Source organism: Lactuca saligna, chromosome 9, assembly GCF_052625555.1.
Source record: "Lactuca saligna cultivar CGN05327 chromosome 9, ASM5262555v1, whole genome shotgun sequence".
Lineage (NCBI taxonomy): Eukaryota > Viridiplantae > Streptophyta > Magnoliopsida > Asterales > Asteraceae > Lactuca > Lactuca saligna.
Genome location: NC_136425.1, coordinates 34,530,603 through 34,553,638, shown reverse-complemented (window position 1 = coordinate 34,553,638; position 23,036 = coordinate 34,530,603). Strand labels below are relative to the sequence as shown.

At 35.6% G+C, this 23,036-nt stretch overlaps 2 protein-coding genes and 1 pseudogene across 2 annotated transcripts; 2 read left to right on the top strand and 1 right to left on the bottom strand.

Moving 5' to 3' along the window:
- The first annotated feature begins 466 nt into the window (after nt 1-466).
- On the top strand, nt 467-2,739 carry LOC145017991 (tryptophan aminotransferase-related protein 3-like). Its single transcript, XM_078975933.1, has 5 exons — nt 467-926; nt 1,122-1,425; nt 1,522-1,808; nt 1,957-2,237; nt 2,321-2,739. The coding sequence occupies exons 1-5, from the start codon at nt 592-594 to the stop codon at nt 2,533-2,535; spliced, it is 1,422 nt and encodes a 473-aa protein (XP_078832059.1). The 5' UTR covers nt 467-591; the 3' UTR covers nt 2,536-2,739.
- Nucleotides 2,740-4,692: 1,953 nt separating this feature from the next.
- On the top strand, nt 4,693-11,315 carry LOC145016198 (tryptophan aminotransferase-related protein 3-like; annotated as a pseudogene).
- A 6,812-nt stretch (nt 11,316-18,127) lies between these two features.
- On the bottom strand, nt 18,128-20,203 carry LOC145016197 (uncharacterized). The gene is made up of 5 exons (XM_078974591.1): nt 19,703-20,203; nt 19,167-19,633; nt 18,615-19,090; nt 18,514-18,549; nt 18,128-18,411 (listed from the first exon to the last, which is right to left on the bottom strand). The coding sequence occupies exons 1-5, from the start codon at nt 20,201-20,203 to the stop codon at nt 18,128-18,130; spliced, it is 1,764 nt and encodes a 587-aa protein (XP_078830717.1).
- Between the last annotated feature and the right edge of the window lie 2,833 nt (nt 20,204-23,036).

Sequence of the window (23,036 nt, the reverse complement as noted above, 5' to 3'; positions counted from 1 at the left end):
ATGGGGAAAAAGGTTTAAAATTTAGTTTTATTTTTCTTGTTTTATAATTACCCCATAAAATTGTAGTTGTAGATGGAAAATGCGTATTATTTGCAAGATTTATTGGGAAAAAGGTTTAAAAATGAGGTTTTTTTTTTTTTTCTCGTTTTATAATTGCTTCCTAATATTCATATTCAAATGAGTCACTCACTTTTTAAATAACGATTGAATATTCACAGCCTTATATCTTTCATTATTCAAATGTTTACTTGTCTTTTTCTCTTACGCCTTTTACTTGATAGTTGATATAGACAAGTACAATTGCATCTGGTATTGCATTAATATTTTATATATAACCAAAAGAATCAACTGTTGGTTTATCATATACAGTAATACATAATAAATTTTTTATTTTTTGTTTATTTATTTAATTTTTTTATTTTTTAGAATTCTCTTCTCTAGAAAGCCAGCCAGTTCATTTTAATTTCAGTAGGCCAATGGTATATTCTTTGGACACACATGCCCATTAATATCAACGTCTAAAGCGTTTACTTTTTTGATTTTAGCATCTACAAAAATATCAACAAACCTCCATGAATCAGCAAAACTAGAATGGGGAAAACGAAGAACTATTGTTATGGAATTTGTTTACTGAGTTCGATAGTGATTAATATCTTATTCAGCATAAATCTGTACATAGGTGGAGGTGGAGGAGCTCTACAGCGGGGAGAGAAGAAGCATGAGATTGTTTATCGTCCTTCGTTGACTTGGACTGAAAAAGCAGCTGCGGAGGCGGAAGCGGTTGCAGCAGTCTCATGCTCCGGCCATGGCAGAGCTTACCTTGATAGTTTGATTTCTTATGGTCAAACTGTTTGTGAGTGCTATACTTGCTATAGCGGTATTGATTGCTCTGAATTCTCTCCCGGTTGTTCTGCAGATGCTGATGGGTGCGTGATTCCTTCGTATTCTATTTTCGTTGACTTTTACATGAATTTGTGATTCAAACTGCTAATACTTGCTCTAAAGTTCAAGGTTCGATCTGTTTAATTGTATACGGCTCTTGAAAGATAAAATTCTACAAACTGAATAGATTTGACGATGAATTGGATTTGAGTATCATGCTTACGATCGTTTTTCTGCAGTGGTGATCCTATATTTTTGGAGCCATTTTGGATGCAAAAGGCAGAGGACAGTGCGATTGTTGTATCAGGATGGCATCGAATGAGTTACAGTTATGCTGGCTACACTTCCATGTCCACGATGTCATTGGAGGTGGAGAAATACATCCATAAAATACATTCCATTGTGGGGAATGCAATTACAGAAGGAAGATATTTGGTATTTGGTATCGGATCATCTCAACTCCTTAGTGCAGCTGTTTATGCTCTTTCCTCCCAAAACTCTTCTTCTCCTTCAAATGTCGTGGCTACAATTCCATATTATCCGGTAAACAACCAGTTTAATCACTCTAAAAACTCCATTCGCAATGTTTTTTTTTTCCTTCTTATATATGGATTGGATTCGTTGTTTGATGATTTATAGATGTATGAGGCTCAAACATTGTTCTTTAATTCGGAAGATTTTGAATTTAAAGGAGATACGAAGTCATGGAAATTGAATAATGCGACAAACAACATGGATGTGATTGAATTTGTAACCTCTCCAAACAATCCAGATGGGGAGTTAAAGACATCGGTTATTGGAGGGAAGACTATATACGATCATGCTTATTTTTGGCCACATTTTACACCGATTCCAGCTCCTTCAGATCACGATTTCATGATCTTTACACTTTCAAAACTCACAGGTCATGCTGGTGCACGTTTTGGGTAGGTTTTATTTTAGTGTATCAATTTTGAATCTCTCATCTCTCCAATTAAGGAAATCACATATTTTATATTTTATATAAGATTTTTACTTGTTGTTTGTCATACGGATTTTATATAATGAGAGTTTGTATATACGCCATTATTGTAGATGGGCGGTGATAAAAGATAAGGATGTATATGAGAAAGTTTCGACATATATCCAAGTGGCTGATTTGGGGATTTCAAAGGACACCCAATTAAGAGTTTTGAAGCTTCTAAAGGTAGCCGTTGAAGACGATGGTAAACAGCTTTTCAAATTTGCTTATGATAAAATGAGACAACGTTGGGATAGGTTGACTTCTGTCTTCTCCAAGTCAACCAGATTTTCAATCCAAAAGAGAGATCCTTTGCATTGCAATTTCTTTAACGAAACCAGACTACCATCTCCAGGTAATATTACCTTTTATTTGTGTAATTTTGACTTTTATGGTCAAACAGTTAGAAGAATATATGACTTATGATAATCATTGTAGCTTACGCATGGGTAAAATGTGAGCGAGAAGAAGAGGACAATTGTCATGCGGTATTAGAAGCAGGAAAAATTATAGGTCGCACTGGAAGTACGTATAAGGCCAAAGATCGTTATGTCAGACTAAGTCTTATCAAGAGCCAAGATGATTTTGATTTGCTTATGCTTCGACTCACTGAGTTAGTGTCTCTTGAAAACGGTAACATCGAGTCAATTTGAAGGTTTAAAGAAATTATAATTTGAAGAAGCATGAATTGTGCATATGTATACATAATTATAGGGTCATTGCTATAAGATATAATCTGGAAAAGAATTGATTGGTTGATTATAATATGTAAAAGTAAACATATATAACATGAAAAGTATATATGTACACATAATTATATACATGTGTATTAGAATGTGCACGCTTGGATCTATAAACCAGTTTAGATACACGAGAAAATTACTTATGTCAGTCGGATGTCATTAACCATTTTTTGACAAAAAAATAAATAAATAAATAAATAAATTAAATTAAATCTTAATTGTAATACTTTACCAAAAGTCCTAAAAAATCACATAGTCAAGGATTCTACTTATATACAATCTAAGACAAATGTCACTGAGCATATAAACCAAATTAACAAAAATTATTAAATTTGTTATATGTGAGAAATGGGGGATGGAAAAGGACGACAATACAAAGATTTTTTAAAATGAAAAACTTATCACTACAAGAGTTTTTTCATAATGAATGGCTAATTTACAAGTTTTTTAAAAAGAGCTTTTTCATAAAAAAAAAATTAAAAAAAAAAAAACAAAAAAACAACTGATAGTTTTTTCAATCATTCTGTGAGGATCATATCTATATTTTATTATTTTCAATCCATGAAAAAACTTGAGCAAAAACGTTTTTCTATTGTGAAATTGTTTTGAGTTTTTTTATTTTGACGAGGTGGCATCAAAAAAGTAAGCCAATAAGTTTTGCTATTGTTATGCTCAAAATCAACTATAGTTAATATGTGTTCCAACTTGAAACTATTGTTATATTAAGATTAATCATATAATAAATAACTTCTCCCATTATTAACATATTCTAATATATTTTTTATATGAATTTAAATAATTTATCATCTGTCTTTCTAAAATATCCTATAATGTAATGTTCCAAAAATTACAAAGATGTTTTTTAATTTAAAATTTTAATAACCAATTAAAACCTTTGTTTCAAAAACCATCAGGTAACATCCATTTGATTAAAATCATACAATATCATAGTTAAGTTTATAAAATTATGGAAATGAAAATCTTCGATGCGTGTGTATATTCCCATCGAGTTCTTGCAAACGACCTGCAAATTTAATCCACAATGTAAGTATAAAGCGTAGACAGTTCCCCAATATACCACATGTTCCATCATACATACAATGCATCCACACAAGATCTTGGCTCTAGCGCCGAACAATCAAATCTCATTTCCACATACATATATCATGTGTAATAGGCCCAACCCTAGGGAGTGTATGGGCCAAGTCCTGACTCCATTGGTCTTACATACAATTGCTATGATCCAGCCATAGTCTTTTCTATCAGTGTTGTGATCCAACCACAACCTTTCCAATCAATGTTGTGATCCAACCACACTTTTTCCTATCAGTGTTGTGATCCAACCACACTTTTTTCTATCAGTGTTGTGATCCAACCATAGTCTTTCCTATCAATTCATAAAGTCATATGTAGTCAAGGATCATATATACAGTCGAACAGATGACCCACCTGAGAGCGAACAATCAGACAAGAACATCACAATTAGGTATTAGACCAAGAGTTACCAGGCTATTCAACTTAAAATACAAAGAACCCAAGCTATCACAATCACATAACATGTAACATAAGCACATAGCAAATACTAGTATGTCCATACCTTTAGCAACTAGTCTTCCCTAGTTCCCCTGTCATTGGCCACTTCTCAATCAAGTCCTTCGCTGGCCAATTTGATGCACAACAAATGCAAGAATATTTGCAACAATACAATGCATCATTGGCGACATGTATTCCGGGCTTCCAACCCCCTCCATTTCCTAACTTTCTATTCAACTCTAACACACAAGGAAGTACCTCTCAACAAGTTGTCGAAAGGATGGAAGAAGAAGGATAAGGAGAAGGAGAAGAAGAAGGAGAAGAAGAAGAATGATATGCTTATGATAATGATGTTTGATGTTTTTTTTTGTGTTTTGAACAATGTTAGTTAACTACTAGACTTCAATTTGAACTTGAATTTGATGTTTTGAATTTGAACAATGGTACTTAGTTAATGTATTTCAATTGATATATGTTGGAATGTGTTTTGGTTTTGTTAAAAATGCAGGAATGGTAATGTACTAAATCTATAAAATGGGGAAAAAACAATGCCTATCCCGACGACAAGTCGTCGCTATAGGTATGGCATTGGATCCTGTTAAAAACCTATCGCGACAACAAGTAATCGTAATAGATCAAACATGTGGCGACGACAAGTCGTCGATATAGGTTTGCCGACAACAAGTCGTCGCTATAGGTAATTAATAAAACTTTATTTTTTTACCCCGAAAATATGATTGACAAAAATCTATCCTGACGACTTGTCGTCGGAATAGGTGAAGCTATCGCGACGACATCTATACCGACGACACTATTGACCTATGCCGACGACAAGTCGTCGGTATAGGGTATACTGAAAACAAGTCGTCGGTATAGGGTCCGAATTTGTCGTCACCATAGGGTTTTAATGTTGTAGTGTTACCTTGATAGTTTGATTTCTTATGGTCAAACTGTTTGTGAGTGCTACGATTGTTATGGTGGTATTGATTGTTCTGAATTTTCCCCTGGTTGTTCTGCCGATGCTGATGGGTGCGTGATTCCTTCATATTCTATTTTCGTTGACTTTAACATGAATTTGTGATTCAAACTGTAAGTTAAACCAGAAAGGATTATAATAAATCTAGTGGTGAATTATTTAAAGGTGACGATTCATGAAATACTTGTTCTAAAGTTCAATGTTCTATCCGTTTAATTGTATATGGTTATTCTACAAACTGCATAGATTTCATGATCAATTGGATTTGCGCATCGGGCTTATCAGAAAGATGAACAAACAAAAATTACTATCATTTTTGTGCAGTGGGGATCCAATATTTTTGGAGCCATTTTGGATGCAAAATGCAGAGAAGAGTGCGATTGTTGTATCAGGATGGCATCGAATAAGTTACATACGCTGACTACACTATGATGTCATCGGAGGTGGAAAAATACATCCGCAAATTACATTCCATTGTGGGGAATGCAATCACTGAAGATCGATACTTGGCTTTTGGTATCGGATCATCTCAACTCCTTAGTGCTACTGTTTATGCTCTTTCTTCTGAAAACTCGTCTTCACCTTCCAATGTTGTGGCTACAATCCCATACTATCCGGTAAACAAATTTAATCACTATAAAAATCATATTCGAGATGTATCTTTATATGATTTATTGATTGGATTCATTGTTTGATGATCTATAGATGTATGAGACTCAAAAATCTTTTTTTAATTCAGAGGATTTTCAATTTGAAGGAGATACAAACTCATGGAAATTAAATAATGCAACAAAAAACAACATGGATGTGATTGAATTTGTAACCTCACCAAACAATCTAGATGGGGAGTTAAAGACATCGGTTCTTGGAAGGAAGACAATATACGATCATGCATATTTTGGCCACATTTTACACCCATTCCAGGCCCTTCTGATCATGATCTCATGATCTTTACTCTTTCAAAGCTCACAGGCCATGCTGGTGTGCGTTTTGGGTAAGTTTTATACTAATGTATCTCATATTGATGTGACATGGTGCTTTATGTCCTTATATATATATATATATATATATATATATATATATATATATATATATATATATATATATATATTGGTGTCTCTCATCTCTCCGTAAAGGCTATTTTAAAGAGTAAACTAAGGTCTAAGGACTCAACATCTATCTTACATGATATCACAGACTATACCTACGGGACGTAACACATCATTGTCTAACATCATTATGCTTCCATATGAGGAGGAGTGTTAGTGTTTTGGGTAGGTTTTACGTCTATGAGATGGACTTAACACATCATTATCTAACCTCTATGCATTGGAGTCTCCATTTCTCGATAAGGGTTCTTTTGGAGAGTAAACTAAGGACTATACGCATATCTTACATGGTATCAGAGTCATTTTTGCACCCATGAAACTTAAATAATACATCATTGTCTGACATCATTGAGCTTCCCTTTACAAGTTAGAGTGTTACTGTTATGTCTTTATATATGTTGTAGTCTCCTCTTTCTCCATAAAAACTATTTGGAGAGTGTTATTGTATTCCACATCGGTGTAACATGGTCCAATATGTGTTTATATATGTTTTAGGCTCCCCTCTTTAAAAAAAACCCTTATGAAGAGAAAGGATACCACAACATATATAGACACGTATGGGACCGTGTTGCACCAATATGGGATACACTAACACAATAGTATCGAAGTCGGCATCCCGCGCCCCCTTGTTTTAACACATCCCTATGTATCATCATCGAGCCTCCGAATCTAAGGGGGAAGTATTATTGTATCACATATCAGTGCGATATGGTCCAATAAGTATTGGAGTCTCCTTCTCTCTTTATATATAAGGATTCTTTTGAAGAGATAATCTTTGACTCCACATATACCTTACAGATAATACACAAGGATTCACATATATCCTACATTTTATATATTTTACATATGATTTTACTTCTTGCTTGTCTTATGGATTTTATATAATGACATTTTGTCAATACTTCATTACACATAGATGGGTGGTGATAAAATATATGGATGTATATGAGAAAGTTTCAAAATATATCGAAGTTGCTGATTTAGGGATTTCAAAAGACACCCAATTAAGAGTTTTGAAGCTTCTAAAAGTAGTCGTTGAAGACGATTGTAACGCCCTGATTCTCAGGTATTGCTTAAATAAGATTTACCGGGTTAATCTCTACTCGACGAGTTGGTTGTCCTACTCGTTGAGTAGCAGCTGGATGAGATCGCGTGTTAAGTGACCTACTCGACGAGTCCATATTGGGACTCGGCGAGTAGGAGCTGGCAGATGAAACCTAAATTTCGGGGTTTGCACATCTATTTAAAGGAGCCTTAGCCTCGTTTGTCCTCTTTGCAGTCCTTGAGAGCCCCGTAAAACCCTAATACGTGTGTGTGTGTGCCCATTGTGTGTTTGAAGCTTGAAAAGAGGATCTCTGGAGGGAGAAGGCTTGGAGGAGAAGGAGATTGGAGCAAGAAGAGTGTGGGAATCAACTCTTATCTCAGTTATCATCTTTTGGAGGTAACCTGTAACACCCGGTTTCCCAGGTATATTGATTTATGTTTCATTTCTTTAATTATGTAGGGTGACTCGACGAGTTGATGCTCAGACTTATCGAGTTTGGTCGCGACTGGATGATGTGGTTAATGAGGGGACTCGACGAGTCAGGGGAGTGACTCGCCGAGTCAAAGCTGACGAAAGAAACCCTAATTTCTCGGGTTTGGGACCTATTTAAAGGCCCTTATGGCCTTCATTTGCGGCTACCAGTCCATAGAGAGAAACCCTAGAGTGCTTGAGCGTTTTGAGAGAGAAAGGATGCCATTCTTGAACTTTGTGGTGTTGTTTAGCAAGAAGAAGGAGGTCCCGACCAAGAGGAAGCAAAAGAGGTTGCTATTCTGTGGATTTGAAGCTAAGATCATCGCATTTGAGGTATTAATTCGGCTCATCTTCTATTTTATGAAGTATATTTGGATTTAGGGTTTCTTGTGGCCTTTGTTAGGTTGATTTGATGTCCAAATAGTCCCTTTCTGCTGATGAGGCTTTGGATCTGGATCCATAGAGGTCCAAAGAGCCTCATTCATCAAGCTTTATGGAGAGCAATGGAGGTTATGACCTTGGGTTGTGGTATTTGGGGCTAAATCATCATATATGGTCATATAGATGTTGCATGTACATTAAGATAGTGACTTTACATGATTATTAAGCTTGGAAAGGTTAGATATAAGGATTAGAGGAGTAAATCTGACCTCAGAAGGTTGTTTGAGGTTGTGCATGAAACGAACTCGCCGAGTCCATGAGCAGACTCGACGAGTCGGAGCGGGTTGTCCCGTGACCCATATCAGTGGATGACTCGCCGATTTGGGTATGTGACTCGGTGAGTCAGAAAGGATTCAAAGGACTCAAGTTCACGTATGGACTCGACGAGTCCATGCAAGACTCGACGAGTCGGGTCAATGGTTGACCGTTGACCAACGTTGACCAGGTTTGACTAGTGTTGACTTAATAGTGTTAATCAAACTAAGTCAGGAAGGTATTAATTAGAGATGTACTTATGATATAGGAGGATGATACATCGGGGAATCGAGCTCGAGTAATTATCCGACATCAGCGAGGTGAGTCTTCTCACTATGCCATACTCGATGGGGTAACTAGGTGTGACCGGAAGGTCTTATGTGTATGATGTTTATGTGATGCATGTTATATATGTGATATGTTATGATATAAGTATGATGATATGGACCGGAAGGTCAACAGAGTATGGGCCGGAAGGTCAACAGAGTTATGGGATGGAAATCCCCTGAGACACTTGGATTGGAAGATCTTATAGAGTTATGGCGTGGAAAAGCGTATGTGTTGTATGTGGTATTTTTGGGAACTCACTAAGCATTTATGTTTACCGTTTGTATGTTGTGTGTTTCAGGTACCAATTATGATCGTGGGTAGGCGTCGACATGATCAGTACACACTTGCAGATGACATGTTTTTTTTCTTGAGATCTTGGGATATGGATTTTGTATTGTGTTTTTGGTGAAAATTTGGATATATGATTTTGGGATGATTTAGAAATGAAATGTTTTATTAAAATTAAATAAAAAAATTGTTTGAAATTTAACGGTGTTACATAACCACATCGCCTTTTCCTTGTGAATCTCTTCTGTTGGCTGAGTTTTAGGGTTTTTGGTGAGATAATAAGTTGGAAAGATGAGCTATGGGCTAGATATGAGGTTGTAACTTCAGATCTGGACCCTCCTTGGATTCTAGAAGCATAAAGTTTCAGTTTTGGTCATGATTAAGGTCCCTCTTGAGCATGAAGTTCCATTAAGAACTTCAAATAGGCATTTAGAGCCTTTATAGCCATGCATGCACGTAATGTTTGCAACTTTACGTGATAAGCACGCCCTAGAAGCTTGGATCTATGAGTTAGAGCCGTTGCATGGCTCAAAACAAGTCTGTATGGAAAAAGGACTGAATGGACTTGGCGAGTCGCAAGGTTGACTCGGCGAGTCACATGAAGATGGCCGTGAACTCGACGAGTTGGATGAACAACTCGGCGAGTCCGGTGATGATTGCCATAGACTCGACGAGTTGAAGAACAACTCGGCGAGTCGGATGAGTTTTCTATTGGATATGTATGAGTGTGTATCCGTCGAGTTGCAAGGAGGAAACTCAACGGGTGGCTTTAAAGTTTGATCGAGAATCAAAGGAACTCGACGAGTCACTTTGATGACTCGGCGAGTTGGAATGTACTTCATGGAACTCGAAGAGTAGCCGAGGGTACTCGGCGAGTTGGGGTCAACATGGACTGTTGACCTTGACTTAGGGCTTTGATTTTGATCAGGGGTTGACTAGTGGGTTATGGAGTACCTTATAAGGTTAAGGACTTACGAGTATGTTGTACTATGATAATAGGTGGTGGAGTCGGTGTCAAGTGATCCGTGAGTTGGAGTTTACCTTTTGAGTCGACATCTGCGAGGTGAGTTATCCTCACTATATCGATAGGGTCTACGACACCAAGGCCGCCCCTTTTAGTTGTTATTGTTATGGTATGCTATATGTGGTTACGATCCGTTAGATCAGAATTAGGGTAGATAGTATGTTATGCTCTTATGATCCGTAGGGATTGGTATGTTAGTGACCTGCTAGGTTGGTCCTCTAGTGACAAGAGAATTCTATGATTTATGATCAGTGAGATAGATATGTTTAATGTTTGTATATGGCAGCATGTGATAGTTATGTGCACATGGGTATTTGCTTGTGGGTAGGGTTGAGGCGGTCCTGCTTTGTGCTGAAGGCCAACATACCCTGTGAGCGGTCCGGGGAGACTGTAGGCTCACGTGGCGGACCAGTCATGCTGAAGGCTCAGGATAGATCCAGATAGACTATAGGCCCTGTAGGGCGGTCCAATCAGGCCGATGGCCCAGTATGCATGTTGATGGATTAATTATTACTCATATGATATTGTTGATGTGGTATTGGTATTTTGGGGGTAGCTCACTAAGCCCTCGGGCTTATAGTTTTCAGTTTATTGTTTCAGGTACTTCAGGAGATCATGGAAAGGTGAAGGCATGACCCTACCACTCCTCATCCTTATGTTAAGATTTTGGGACACTCTGATGGATATTGATTTTAAAACATTTTTGTAAACAACGCTGTTTGATTTTATTTATGATTGAAAAAGTTTAAATTTGGCGTCAAATTTGTGGATGTTACAATGATGGTACAAAACTTTTCAAATTTGCTTATGCTAAAATGAGAGAACGTTGGGATAGGTTCACTTCCGTCTTCTCAAAGTCAACAAGATTTTCAATCCAAGAAACACCCTCTCCATTGCAATTTCTTTAACAAAACTAGGCTACCATCTCCTGGTAATATTACATTTTTTTGTGTAATTTTAACTTTATAAATTAGAAGAATACATTACTTGATAATCATTGTAGCTTACGCATGGGTAAAATGTGAGCGAAAGGAAGAGGACGATTGTGGTGTGGTATTAGAAGCTGGAAAAATTACAAGCCATGGTGGAAGTACTTACAACGCCAAAGATCGTTATGTCAGATTAAGTCTTATTAAGAGTCAAGATGAATTTGATTTGCTTCTTCTACGACTCACTGAGTTAGTTTCTCCTGAAAATGGTAAAATCGAGTCAATCTGAGGGATTATAGGGATTAAAATTTAATGAAATTGATATAAAGGGGTTATGCCTATTAACCTTGTGAAAACTAAGCTTGTAGGGTCAATGTTTGGGCAATTTCCGTTGCCTGAAAGATATAATTGGAACATAATTGATTGGTTGATTATAATATGTAAAATTTAACATGTATACAACATGAATTAAATATATCTACACATAATTATATATATATATATATATATATATATATATATATATATATATATATATATATATATGTGTGTGTGTGTGTGTATTAGAACGTGCATGTTTGTTTCTATAAACCAATTTAGATAAAGGGTGTGTTCGGCAAAAATAGTTAGTAACAGGTAGCTTGTTGCGGGTAGCTTCTAACCGGTAGCGTTTTGTTAAACGCTACGTGAAGTAGCATTTGGATTTGTAGCTTTTCTGTTCAAAACGGAGCGTTTTGTCAAACGCTAGAAACTATAAGCTCTCAAACGTAGCTAAACACTCTGTGTCGAGCACAACCAAATGTGAAAATTGCTTATGTCTTCGGGTATTCTTTACCATTTTTTGGCAAAAAAATGAAACTAAATATTAATCGTAATACTTGTCAAAAGTCCGAGAAAAATTACATAGTCAAGGATTCAACATATATACAATCCAGGACTAATTTGGTATATGTTAGAAACTAGTAAAAAAAAGTTTGGCTTCGCCCCGGGTTTTTTTTTTAATTTTTTTAATTTTTTCGAATTGCATATGGTGTAGATAATTCAAAGAAAAGTTTTTTTGTTTGGTGCAGTTGCATCCATTCCAAACTACTATTGAGAGTAGAATAGTATCCAAACAAAACTATTTTCCATTTCAATCAGGGTTGATTACATTTAAACCATTAACAAATTACAAATTGAAATATATACATCTATTTCACTTAAAGTTTGAAAGTAATGCACCTCCATATCCTGAAAATATACATATTATCATTACAAATTTACTGCAAACGTATGGAGTGAAATAGTGAAACACATGTTTACCTTACCTTTCGTTCTCCAACATATATAACATGCAACATGTAGATAGTACAACCCTAATTCTCAAAGGCAGATTCCTTTCAGGTTTCTTCATATGTACAATTCCTCCATAAGATTAGTTTATACGTTTGACAAATAGTCATACATGTAGAAATTTTTAGGGTAGATGGAAGGAGTAAAAAGATAATCGTGTACCTCTTATGTTGTCTTGGCAACCGAATCAAACCCGATGTATGAAAAGTGTAACACCGTAAATTTCAAAACAAAATTTTCAATTTTTATAAAAACATAATTCACTTAATATTCATAAAACAACCATGTTTGAAATTCAATCCAAGTAATACAAAAATCCCAAGATCTCAAAATCATAAAATCCCAAGCGTGTGTACTGATCAAGTCGGCGCCTTCCCACGGTCGTCACTAGTACCTGAAACAAATAACACCAAACATTGTAAGCACAAAGCTTAGTGAGTTCCCCAAAATACCACATATAACACATATTAGCCACTCGAGGCTATAACTCTGTGGGTCCGTGCACCCAAACTCTGTGAACCCGCAGGTTCTAACTCTGTAAACATGCACAACATAAATCACAAAGAATAATGCAGCGCAACACATAACACACATATAGCATACAAGCACTGTACCACATAACTCTAGTTACCTACTCAAGGTAAAGTATAGTGAGAAGACTCACCTCGTGTATCTCGATAGCTCGCAAATCCCTGAACCCACTCGTACTCGATCCCCCGAGCTATAATCCTCCTATAATACAATACATCTTTAACATTTCACAACTAAGGTTGACTAACCCCACTAAGTCAACACATGTCAACTCTGGTCAACGGTCAACGGTCAACTTTGACCGGACTCGGCGAGTACATAAGAGCGACTCGGCGAGTCTACACGTGTTCGCTAACTCCCTCGGATTCTCTCTTGGCACGTCGAGTACTCCCCTAACTCGACGAGTTCCACCTGGCATGAATCGCGGGGCCACCGCGACTCAACTCGCAGAGTCTCAAAACAACTCAACGAGTTCCATTTTGACTCAGTCCACCTGTCAACCCTCTCTGACTCTCCCTGACTCACTGAGTTAGCCCCTTAACTCGGCAAGACCACTCGCTGAGTGGTTATGGACAATCTTCATGCTACTCGCCGAGTCTGTTCTTTGAACTCGGTGAGTCTATGCCATGCATGAACTCAAACTCACTCCTGAGGTCAGATCCATTCCAATAACTCTTAGATCCAGTCCTTCCAAGCACATTCATCACGTAAAGTCACAATCTTGGTGCTCATGCAAAGGTCCAAAGGCCTTATTTGATGATATGATCTCTAGAATGCTATTCTAAGCTTATGGCCTCCATTAACACTCATAAAGCTTGAGGGAAAAGGGTCTCTGGACCTCTTTGGGTCCAGATCTAAAGTACTAACACAAGAAGAGGCCAATTACTCCATGGATCTCTTCCACAAAGAAACCCTAACTCTAAGATTCACAACAAGGACTGAGAAAGGAACGAATGGATACCTCAAATGAAGTCCCTAAGCTCATAAATCATTGGATTAGCACCTTCTTTGGTCTCCTCTTGCGTTGATCCTCTTCTATATGCAAAAATACCCACAAATAGTCAAGTATCTTCCTCTTCTCTCTCACAAAGTGCTCACAGGCTCTTTAGGGTTCTCGCTGGGGTTGGTGGCCGCAAATGACGGCCATAAACCCCCTTAAATAGGTCTCATACCCCGAAAATTAGGGTTTCATTAAACAGCGTGGACTCGCCGAGTCCACTCCTTGGACTCGTCGAGTCCAGACGCGAACCCGCGTCCAAAATCGCGATCCTACTCGGCGAGTTTGAGCTCCAACTCGCCGAGTCCACTCACAATTCTCCAAAAATACAAATAATAATAAATACCTGGAAATCCGGGCTGTTACAAAAAGAAGAAGACAGTAGAAACTCCAATAATCCTCCAAGTAGGACCAAAACGGGACAGTGGAGGTGCATTACTGATTATTTTCATGAACATTAAGTAGGTAAGTTTCTCCATCCCATATATGTCATGTATAAAATGACATTGTTAATAAACATAAATGCTTAGATATTGGCAAAACAAATGGAAAAGATAGATTTATTGGAGTCCGTGTATTATTTACCTGATTGTCTGATTTTTTCTGATTGTAAAACCTTACGCATTCTCAAACAATTAGTATTATTTACCTGGTTTTTGTAAGAAAAAACATAGTCATAGGTGAAGACAACATATTTGTCCTTCACGATCCCAACTGGCCTACCATTGAACCCATATTTGGGGCTCCCTGTTGTCCATAACCCTGGCATAAAAATTAACCAAAGTTAACATAATAGTTTAGATTATAGACCTCATCAATCAAACACACAAAGATACTTGAACATGAAATCCTAATGTAAGTAGGCACCTCAAAAGTGAACCAACCATGTAGCTTAAACTTATCATCCTGTATAGAATCAGAAAGTGGACCATCATAAAGCAAAACATAAATTTTCTATCCATTTAGTGCATGACCTGAATAAAATGTAGCAATCAATTTGACAATAATCAAATTGACAATTGGACATTAAATGGAAAAATTACCTCTAGTTGATGCCTTATTCCAACTTATCAAACCAAATATGAACTAATAAAGAATCAAATAACTGTAAGATCTTTTACTTCTTCCTCAGAAAGCTTCTTTATTGGAATATGATAACATTCGACCATCATGTTTTTCAAGCCATCTGATAGCACGAAAGCCAATCAAACAACAAATTGAAAATCAAATTACTCATTATCGTCAACCCCAATGGAATAGAGTATGAGCAGAACGGTAAATCGAAAATCGAGGCTAAAGCCAGGAGGAAAGGCCTAATTTTAAGAAAGACGAAGAGAGAACAAACCTGTAAATCCAAGCCGTTGTTTTGAGATGTTGAATCGAATAATAATCAAAAAAATATTCTTATAATTTTAACAATTAACAAAATATATAAAAATGATAGCAAATTAACAGTTATAATTACCTCTTACCTCAAGTGTCAAAGAAGTTCACAAACCCTAGAATACATAAGCGGAGACTTGATTACAAAGCTCTGTACAAATGATGGGACAGAAGAGATGTAGTGGTGGAATGGCCGACATTAGCGATGGTGGTGGAGTCAATCGTATTTCGGAGGAACGACGGGAGAAGAAGAGAGCTTGGGAACATATTTTGTAATCGAGGGAGGGAGACGATGGAACGAGTGATTAGGTCAGTGAGGTGTTTCAAGGCTAAAAATTGGTGGAGAGAACATAACATGTGTCCAGGACACGTACCCAAGCATTAACTAGCCATTGACCACCTTCAAGGGACTAAAGTTGTCATGAATACAAAGTAATGTGGCAAAACTTTGAAGTTTGAAGAAGTAAACTATTGCTAAGGACTCTGCTTTATCGTGTTATATATATATATATATATATATATATATATATATATATATATATATATATATATATATATATATAAGGTTACGACTTAACCACTAAAATATTCTCTTTAACACTAAGGGAGTGTTTGACTTGTCTTTTTGAGAGACAAAAGTCCTTTTTTAAAAAGATAAAAGGTAAAAAATATTTGGTAGAAACATTTTAAAAACTAATTTTGGATTTTAGATAGAAGGAAAACTAACTTTTTGGAAAAGTTAGGAAATCCTGACTTTTTGTAACTTTTTCAAAAATAAGTTTTGTCTCTAAAAAAGACAAGCCAAACACCCCTTAAACAGAAACATCTTTATATTATTATATACTAGGTGTGACATCCATGTGTTACATGAGTTTATTTAAAAAAAAATTAAATATGAAATTTTAACAATTTGAGAAGTTTGAATGTATAAGAAAAATAATAAAAAAAATTAAATTATTAAACTAATGAGACTTTAATACATTGTATACATTACATATATAAATCATTTCTAATAAATACCTTACATATTAAATGTGGAATTTTAATTTAATAAAATGAAAATTACAATAAAATGACAAGTGGAAAATAGAAAATTCAAAAAATCTAGAAAATAACATGTGTCCAAATAAAGGAGAAGACGACATGTGGCAAAAAAAAAAAACCTTCATTTATTAAGAAAGATCTTTTCAGGTTAAGTATTTTATTTATTACTTTATTAGATCTATTTAAATATAAAAAAAAATGAAAAAAAAATAATAAACACCACTCTTTCGAAAAGCCCAGTAAGCATGTCATGGGTTGACCAAGCAATACATTACATTATATTAATATCATAATCTAGAAATTTTGACTATATTATACCCATCAAGCACGATCAAAATCATTTATTAAATATAACCATATGTGATGGACAAGGAATCAATCTTTTAGGGGATGATGACTTGAGAGGGTAACATACTTTTGAATTTGATCACATTTGGTCACTGAACTTTTTTTTCGTGCTCTATTAACCCTTAAACTTGTTGAATTGTGCTAATTTTCCCCTTTATGACCGGGTTTAGCCGGTTTCAATGGATTTATTGATCCTACGTGTCAGTTTGATCTACGTGGCATGTAGGGTTCTTGTTATTAAAGGAGGGGCGTTTGTTGTTCCTTTATTGTGCCCTAATACCTCATTGCCCTAATACCCGATGGCTTCCTCCTACAACTTCTCATCCTCCCTCAATCGATCAAGCAAGAAATCCACAGTGAATGATCCAAAAACTTGTGATTGTGGATTCCTTGCACGTATTCTAACATCAACAACACCAAAGAATCCAGGGAGGCATTTCATGGTGTGCAATGAGGTAAGCAATTTCACTTAAATTTTCCCTCTTTTCTAATTCATTTATTCCAGATTTGAAATCTCACTTTGAAATTTTATTGTGGAAGGGTAAATGCAAATATTGGAAATGGTTGGATGTAGAACCTGTACAGATGCCTCTAATGGAAGTGGTGGAGGGAATGAAAGCTGAATTAGTAGCATTGAAGACCGAATTAGAGAAGGTGAAGGAAGACATGGAACAAATGAAGAAGGAAAAGTACTCTAATGCCATTGCAATGAAGGAGAAAATATATAAGTTTACCATTGGATTTCTTTTTTTTAATCATCGTGTATATGATGAAATGAAGTCAAATGATGTATTGAAAAATGTTGTTTGAATAGAATAGAGTTGTTATCTTAACTTCTTGTTGGAATGGAATGAAGTAACATTGATTGTAATGGAATCACAAAGAAGTAATTTTGAATGGAATGTAATTATAAAGAAGCATACATATTAACTGCATACATATTAACTTTCATTGGAATGGAATCACAAAGAATGGAGCCATTATCTCAACTTCTTGTTGGAATGGAATGAAGTAACTTTGACTGGAATGGAATCACAAAGAAGTATTTTTGACTGGAATGGAATCATAAAGAAGCATACATATAACAATGAATACATTTATGATTTTGACTGGAATAGAATCACAAAGTAGCATACATATAAAGAATTAGTTTTGACTGGAATGGAATCATACATATATGATTTAACAATGAATACATATAATAAAAAAGTAAGTGAATGTGGTGGTTGGATTCATTGAAAGACTCCAATAATATTCGAAATTAAATAAGTTTTTGTTTGCATACACAAAAGTAGTTTCTAGGTAACACAAAAGATTCCTACATAGACAAAAGAAGGGTCACCATGTGCCCATACACCTACTTGATAGTACCATAGAAAAACATAATAAAAAGACTACTACTTTGTCTTTACATCACAACTGCCTTACAAAAGATATTCCTACCCACCCACTACACACCCACTAAATTAATCAATAACTGAAGGGTTATCTGCATTGCTCCCAACCCCAGGTATCTGCCTCCTTAATGCTTGTTTGACGATCCGTTCAGAATATTTCCTCCTTCCACTTTTACTAACTGGGACCCTTCTTCTTGGCATGGGGACTGCAAGTGGTGGTGGAGGAGGTTGTTGGGCTGCAGGTGGTTGTGGTGGAGGTGGTTGGACTACAGGTGGTGGTGGAGGAGGTTGTTGGACTACAGGTGGTGGTGGAGGAGGTTGTTGGGCTACAAGTGGTGGTGGTGGTGGTTGGGCTGCAGGTGGTGGTGGTGGTGGTGGTGGTGGTTGGGCTGCAGGTGGTGGTGGAGGAGGTGGTTGGGTTGTAGGTGGTGGTCCTTCATTGCCCCTGGATAAACTTGGGTCTGCTCCACTGCCCCTGGATGAACTTGGTACTGCAAACAACAATTAAAATGTCAATTATTTGTTTAAATGAAGTAATGTTTTTAAAAATATCCACCTGATGTATTGCTTTGCTGGTTAGATGGACACTTTTTCTTGTTGTGACCTGGTTCCTTACAAATACCACACTTTATCATGCTTCCCCTTCTTAAGACAGTTTGTCTACTTGGTCTAGTTAACTCTCGTTCAATTGCATCCCTCTTCCTTTTCACTGATGGCCTACCAGGTAATCTTCTTCTTTTGGGAGGAAAAGGCTTATGGTATGGAACATCTGGCCACATATCACTACTATTGAGAGGATTTATGCTATATTTGTAGCATTCTATGTAAGCCTCAGTAGTGTATGTTTGGGACACATATGTCTCTGCATCATGATTTAAGTAAGAGATTGCTGCCACTCCATGTAAGCATGGTATCCTTGTAAGTTGCCATATTCTACAAGCACACTTCTTTGCAATTAGATCCACTCCATATGCAACATCAGTGAATCTAACCTCATACTTTTGATAACCACAAGGAGTAACTCCCCACAATCTATTTAAAGCAAAAAATATAAATCAATAACACATCCGCATAATTAACATAAGCATATTAAAGTAAAAAAACTTACCTTTGTTTAACCTTCAACTCTTCTATACGCTTCCTAATAGTTGGGCATATAAGCAATTCCCATTCCATTCCTTCAACTCTCTGAGTGTATATCCTTTCCATCACAAATAACCTAATCTCCTCCAGCATAGTGATTATAGGTCTCCTTCTAGCATGCCTAATACCAGAATTGAAACTCTCACTGACCCCATTCTCCACAGCATCACAATCTCTTCCTTCTTGAAAGAATGCCTTAGCCCAGGTAGTAGGATCTCTGTCTATAAGGTAATCATAAGCATGAGTATCAATAGATTTGATCTGTTCCATTACACCTCTAAACTTCTCCACACTACTAGCTCTTACAGCCCTCCAAAATAACTTTAAGTATGCTTGACCAGTAAACCTTTTATTAAAATTGGCCACAATGTGTCTATCACATTGCCTATGTTCAGCTTCTGGACATCTTTCCTTAACTGCTTGTAATAACCCCTACAAATCACAACATCATTATGAGTGAAAAAGCATAAAAATGAAGCATAAAAGTGACCTAGTACTAACCTTGTGTCCATCAGAAAGAAGGGTAATGCCTACACCAAGACCACCATTAATGTCATCCATAAGCAAATCTATGAACCACTTCCATGTTTCTTTATTCTCAACACATACCACAGCCCATGCTAAAGGGTAGATGTGGTTGTTTGCATCTCTCCCAACAGCTGAAAGAACTTCTCCTCTAACTATACCCTTTAAAAAGCAACCATCAAGCCCAATTATAGGCCTGCACCCTTTTAACCAACCATCCCTTACAGCTTTGAAACACACATAAAACTTGGAAAACAAAGTTGTGGAATCTAGCATGATGTCTACATCCAATCTCACAATAGACCCAGGATTTGACCTGATAATTTCCTCACCATATGACCACAATCTACCATAATGTTCAATTAGACTTCCTTCAATCTCTTGTAATGCAAATTTCTTTGCATTTCTGCATTGCCCCACACTCACATTTATGTTGAATGTTGTTAACACTTTAGCTTTCATCTTCCTTGCACTCATTTTTGGGTTCTCTATAATTTGACTCATAAAATGTTTCCCTATCCATCTATAAGTTACAATTGACCCAAACTTAAACACCCTACAACAATTATGTTCATTCACTAGAGATTTGATCTGAAAAGTCTTTTCTTTACTCATCCAGGAGGCACATAGTCTGAAAAGGGCAAGATGGTGACTTAGTCTTTTTGCAACATTTCACTAACAATCTATTAGAGTCATTTTTTTCAAACCATAGATCATACCCATTAGCAATTGCATAATTGCTTAACATATGTTTAAGCTCAGTAGGGTTAGAAAATCGCATACCTATAATTGGTTTCATCTGATCCCATGGCTGTCTCTCATCATACACAGGGTATTGGGGTGGCACGTATTCATCATCTTGATCTTCACTCTCTATAGGTTCACAAAGGATGTTTAAAAATCTATCATGTGCAGTTTTGTTTGCTGGAAATGGATAGGTAGCATCATCTTCTTCATGATCAACAGAATATGAATCTTGAATAACTGAATCCTCATCTTCATCTAAGTCTTCGTTTTCACTTTCACTTTCCTCAGCCTCAATCCAGTCGAAGATAGGTTCATTATGGTGATCCAAATATACATTCATTCTCTTGTCATTAGCATACGCCAAATCCAAAAATTCCTTGTAATCACCCTCGTTCACCAGTGTATGAATTCCAAGACCTAAAGACTCTTGTGGAAGGCAGAAATAGATGTCTTTGCTTCTCGATTTGGTGAGCTTGTGAAGGAATTCCATGAATTGCTCATACCCAAACCCACTGAAGTCAACATCTCGCACTGATGCTCTGTCGGGATCAAAGTAAACTAAGGGATTGGGGGCAAACTGACCATTGTAGTGGAAATCTACTACAATGAACAACTGATCAGTAGGATTTGGAGATGATGCCATTCTACAGAACGATTGAAGGAGACGAAGGATTGATGGAGAATTTTGTGCCCTAGTCAAGTTTAAGGACCAAATGAGACTTCGGGGTGTGGTTTAACGAGAAGGAGATGAAAAATCGGGGCCTACATGCCACCTCTTTCGCCACGTAGGATACAAAAATACACGTAGGATCAATAAACCCATTGAAACCGGCTAAACTCGGTGATAAGGGGAAAATTATCACAATTCAACAAGTTTAAGGGTTAATAGAGCACGAAAAAAAGTTCAGTGACCAAATGTGATCAAATTCAAAAGTATGTTACTCTCTCAAGTCATTATCCCATCTTTTAGAAAATAACTAATAAATAAATTTTGGATCTACTCTACAATATTAAAAAATAATAATAATAAAATAAAAAAAATAACGTTCTAGAAACGTGTTATATAATCGGTTCACAATTTTCTAATGGTTAATGTCAGGAAGGCAAATCTTAAAGTATCTATGCACACACCCCCATTAGCATCAACGTTTCCCTTTTCATTTCTCTGCATCACAAGAACATAAACAAACCATGGATTCTCAAGCGTAGAATGCAGAAAACGAAGAAATATTGTTATGGATTTTGCTTTTTGAGTTCGATCGTTATGAACATAATAGTCGGCATAAATCTGCAAATAGGTGGAGGTGGATAAACTTTACGGTGCATAAAGCAGAAGAAAGGAGACTCGTCATAGTCCACCGTTGATTAGGAGTGAAAAAGCATTTGCGGATGCGGCAATCTTGTGTTACGGCCATTGTAGAACTCACCTTGGTGGTTCTATTTTCGATGATTAACATGTAAAGACCGGTCTATCGTTTTTTATTACTTTGGGCGATATATATATATATATATATATATATATATATATATATATATATATATATATATATATATATATATATATATATATATATATATATATATATATATGGTTAAGTTCATGTGAGACGACCTAATTTTATGAAACCGTGTGTGTATATATATATATATATATATATATATATATATATATATATATATATATATATATATATACATGGTTAAGTTCATGTGAGACGGCCTAATTTTGTGAAACCGTGAGATGCATTTTTTTATTTTTTTAAAAATTTTTTTAGTTAACTCAAGTTCCGAAAATAATATTTAAAAAAAGAATTTTTTGATTTTTCCATTTATTTTGCATTTTAAAATTATTTTTAGAATATGTACAGTGTAATATTCTATTTAGAATATTTCACGTATTTAAAAAAAAAAACGGAATTTTTTTTTTTTAATTCAAGTTCCGAAAATAATATTTAAAAAAAGAATTTTTGGATTTTTCCATTTATTTTGCATTTTAAAATTATTTTTAGAATATGTACAGTGTAATATTCTATTTAGAATATTTCACGTATTTTTCAAAAAAAAAACGGAATTCTTTTTTTTTTATTAATTCAAGTTCCGAAAATAATATTTAAATTTTTTTTTTTGGATTTTTCCATTTATTTTGCATTTTAAAATTATTTTTAGATTTGATCTCACAGTCTTACAAAATTAAAATGGTCTCAAATGAACCTGAATATATATATATATATATATATATATATATATATATATATATATACACACACACACACACCGTACCATAGAGATAACGTATATACAAAAAAATTATAAAATTAAAAATATAGTAAATTTTATAATTAAAACAGATAATACAAATAAAAACTTGTATAAATCACCTAAAATGATGTCTTCACATTTTTTGAAGCGAAAACATTTATTAGTTTGCAATAATCAATATTTTGTAAAAAATCAGTTTAGATAATTAAATTTGATATTTCATTCAATCTTTTTTGAGTCATGGTACTTCGGGGATGCAATTTCAAAAGCTTTAATTTTGAAAATTTTCTTTCTGCGGAAGCAA

Excerpts from the sequence above, each read along its gene's own strand:
- LOC145016197 (XM_078974591.1), bottom strand. The coding sequence starts at position 20,203 with ATGAGTGCAAGGAAGATGAAAGCTAAAGTGTTAACAACATTCAACATA. Across the intron at positions 19,091-19,166 it reads GAGTTGAAGGTTAAACAAAG|ATTGTGGGGAGTTACTCCTT; the intron begins GTAAGTTTTTTT and ends TGCTTTAAATAG. Across the intron at positions 18,412-18,513 it reads GGGCAGTGGAGCAGACCCAA|CCCAACCACCACCACCACCA; the intron begins GTTTATCCAGGG and ends CACCACCTGCAG.
- LOC145017991 (XM_078975933.1), top strand. The coding sequence starts at position 592 with ATGGGGAAAACGAAGAACTATTGTTATGGAATTTGTTTACTGAGTTCG. Across the intron at positions 1,809-1,956 it reads CATGCTGGTGCACGTTTTGG|ATGGGCGGTGATAAAAGATA; the intron begins GTAGGTTTTATT and ends CCATTATTGTAG. Across the intron at positions 2,238-2,320 it reads AACCAGACTACCATCTCCAG|CTTACGCATGGGTAAAATGT; the intron begins GTAATATTACCT and ends TAATCATTGTAG.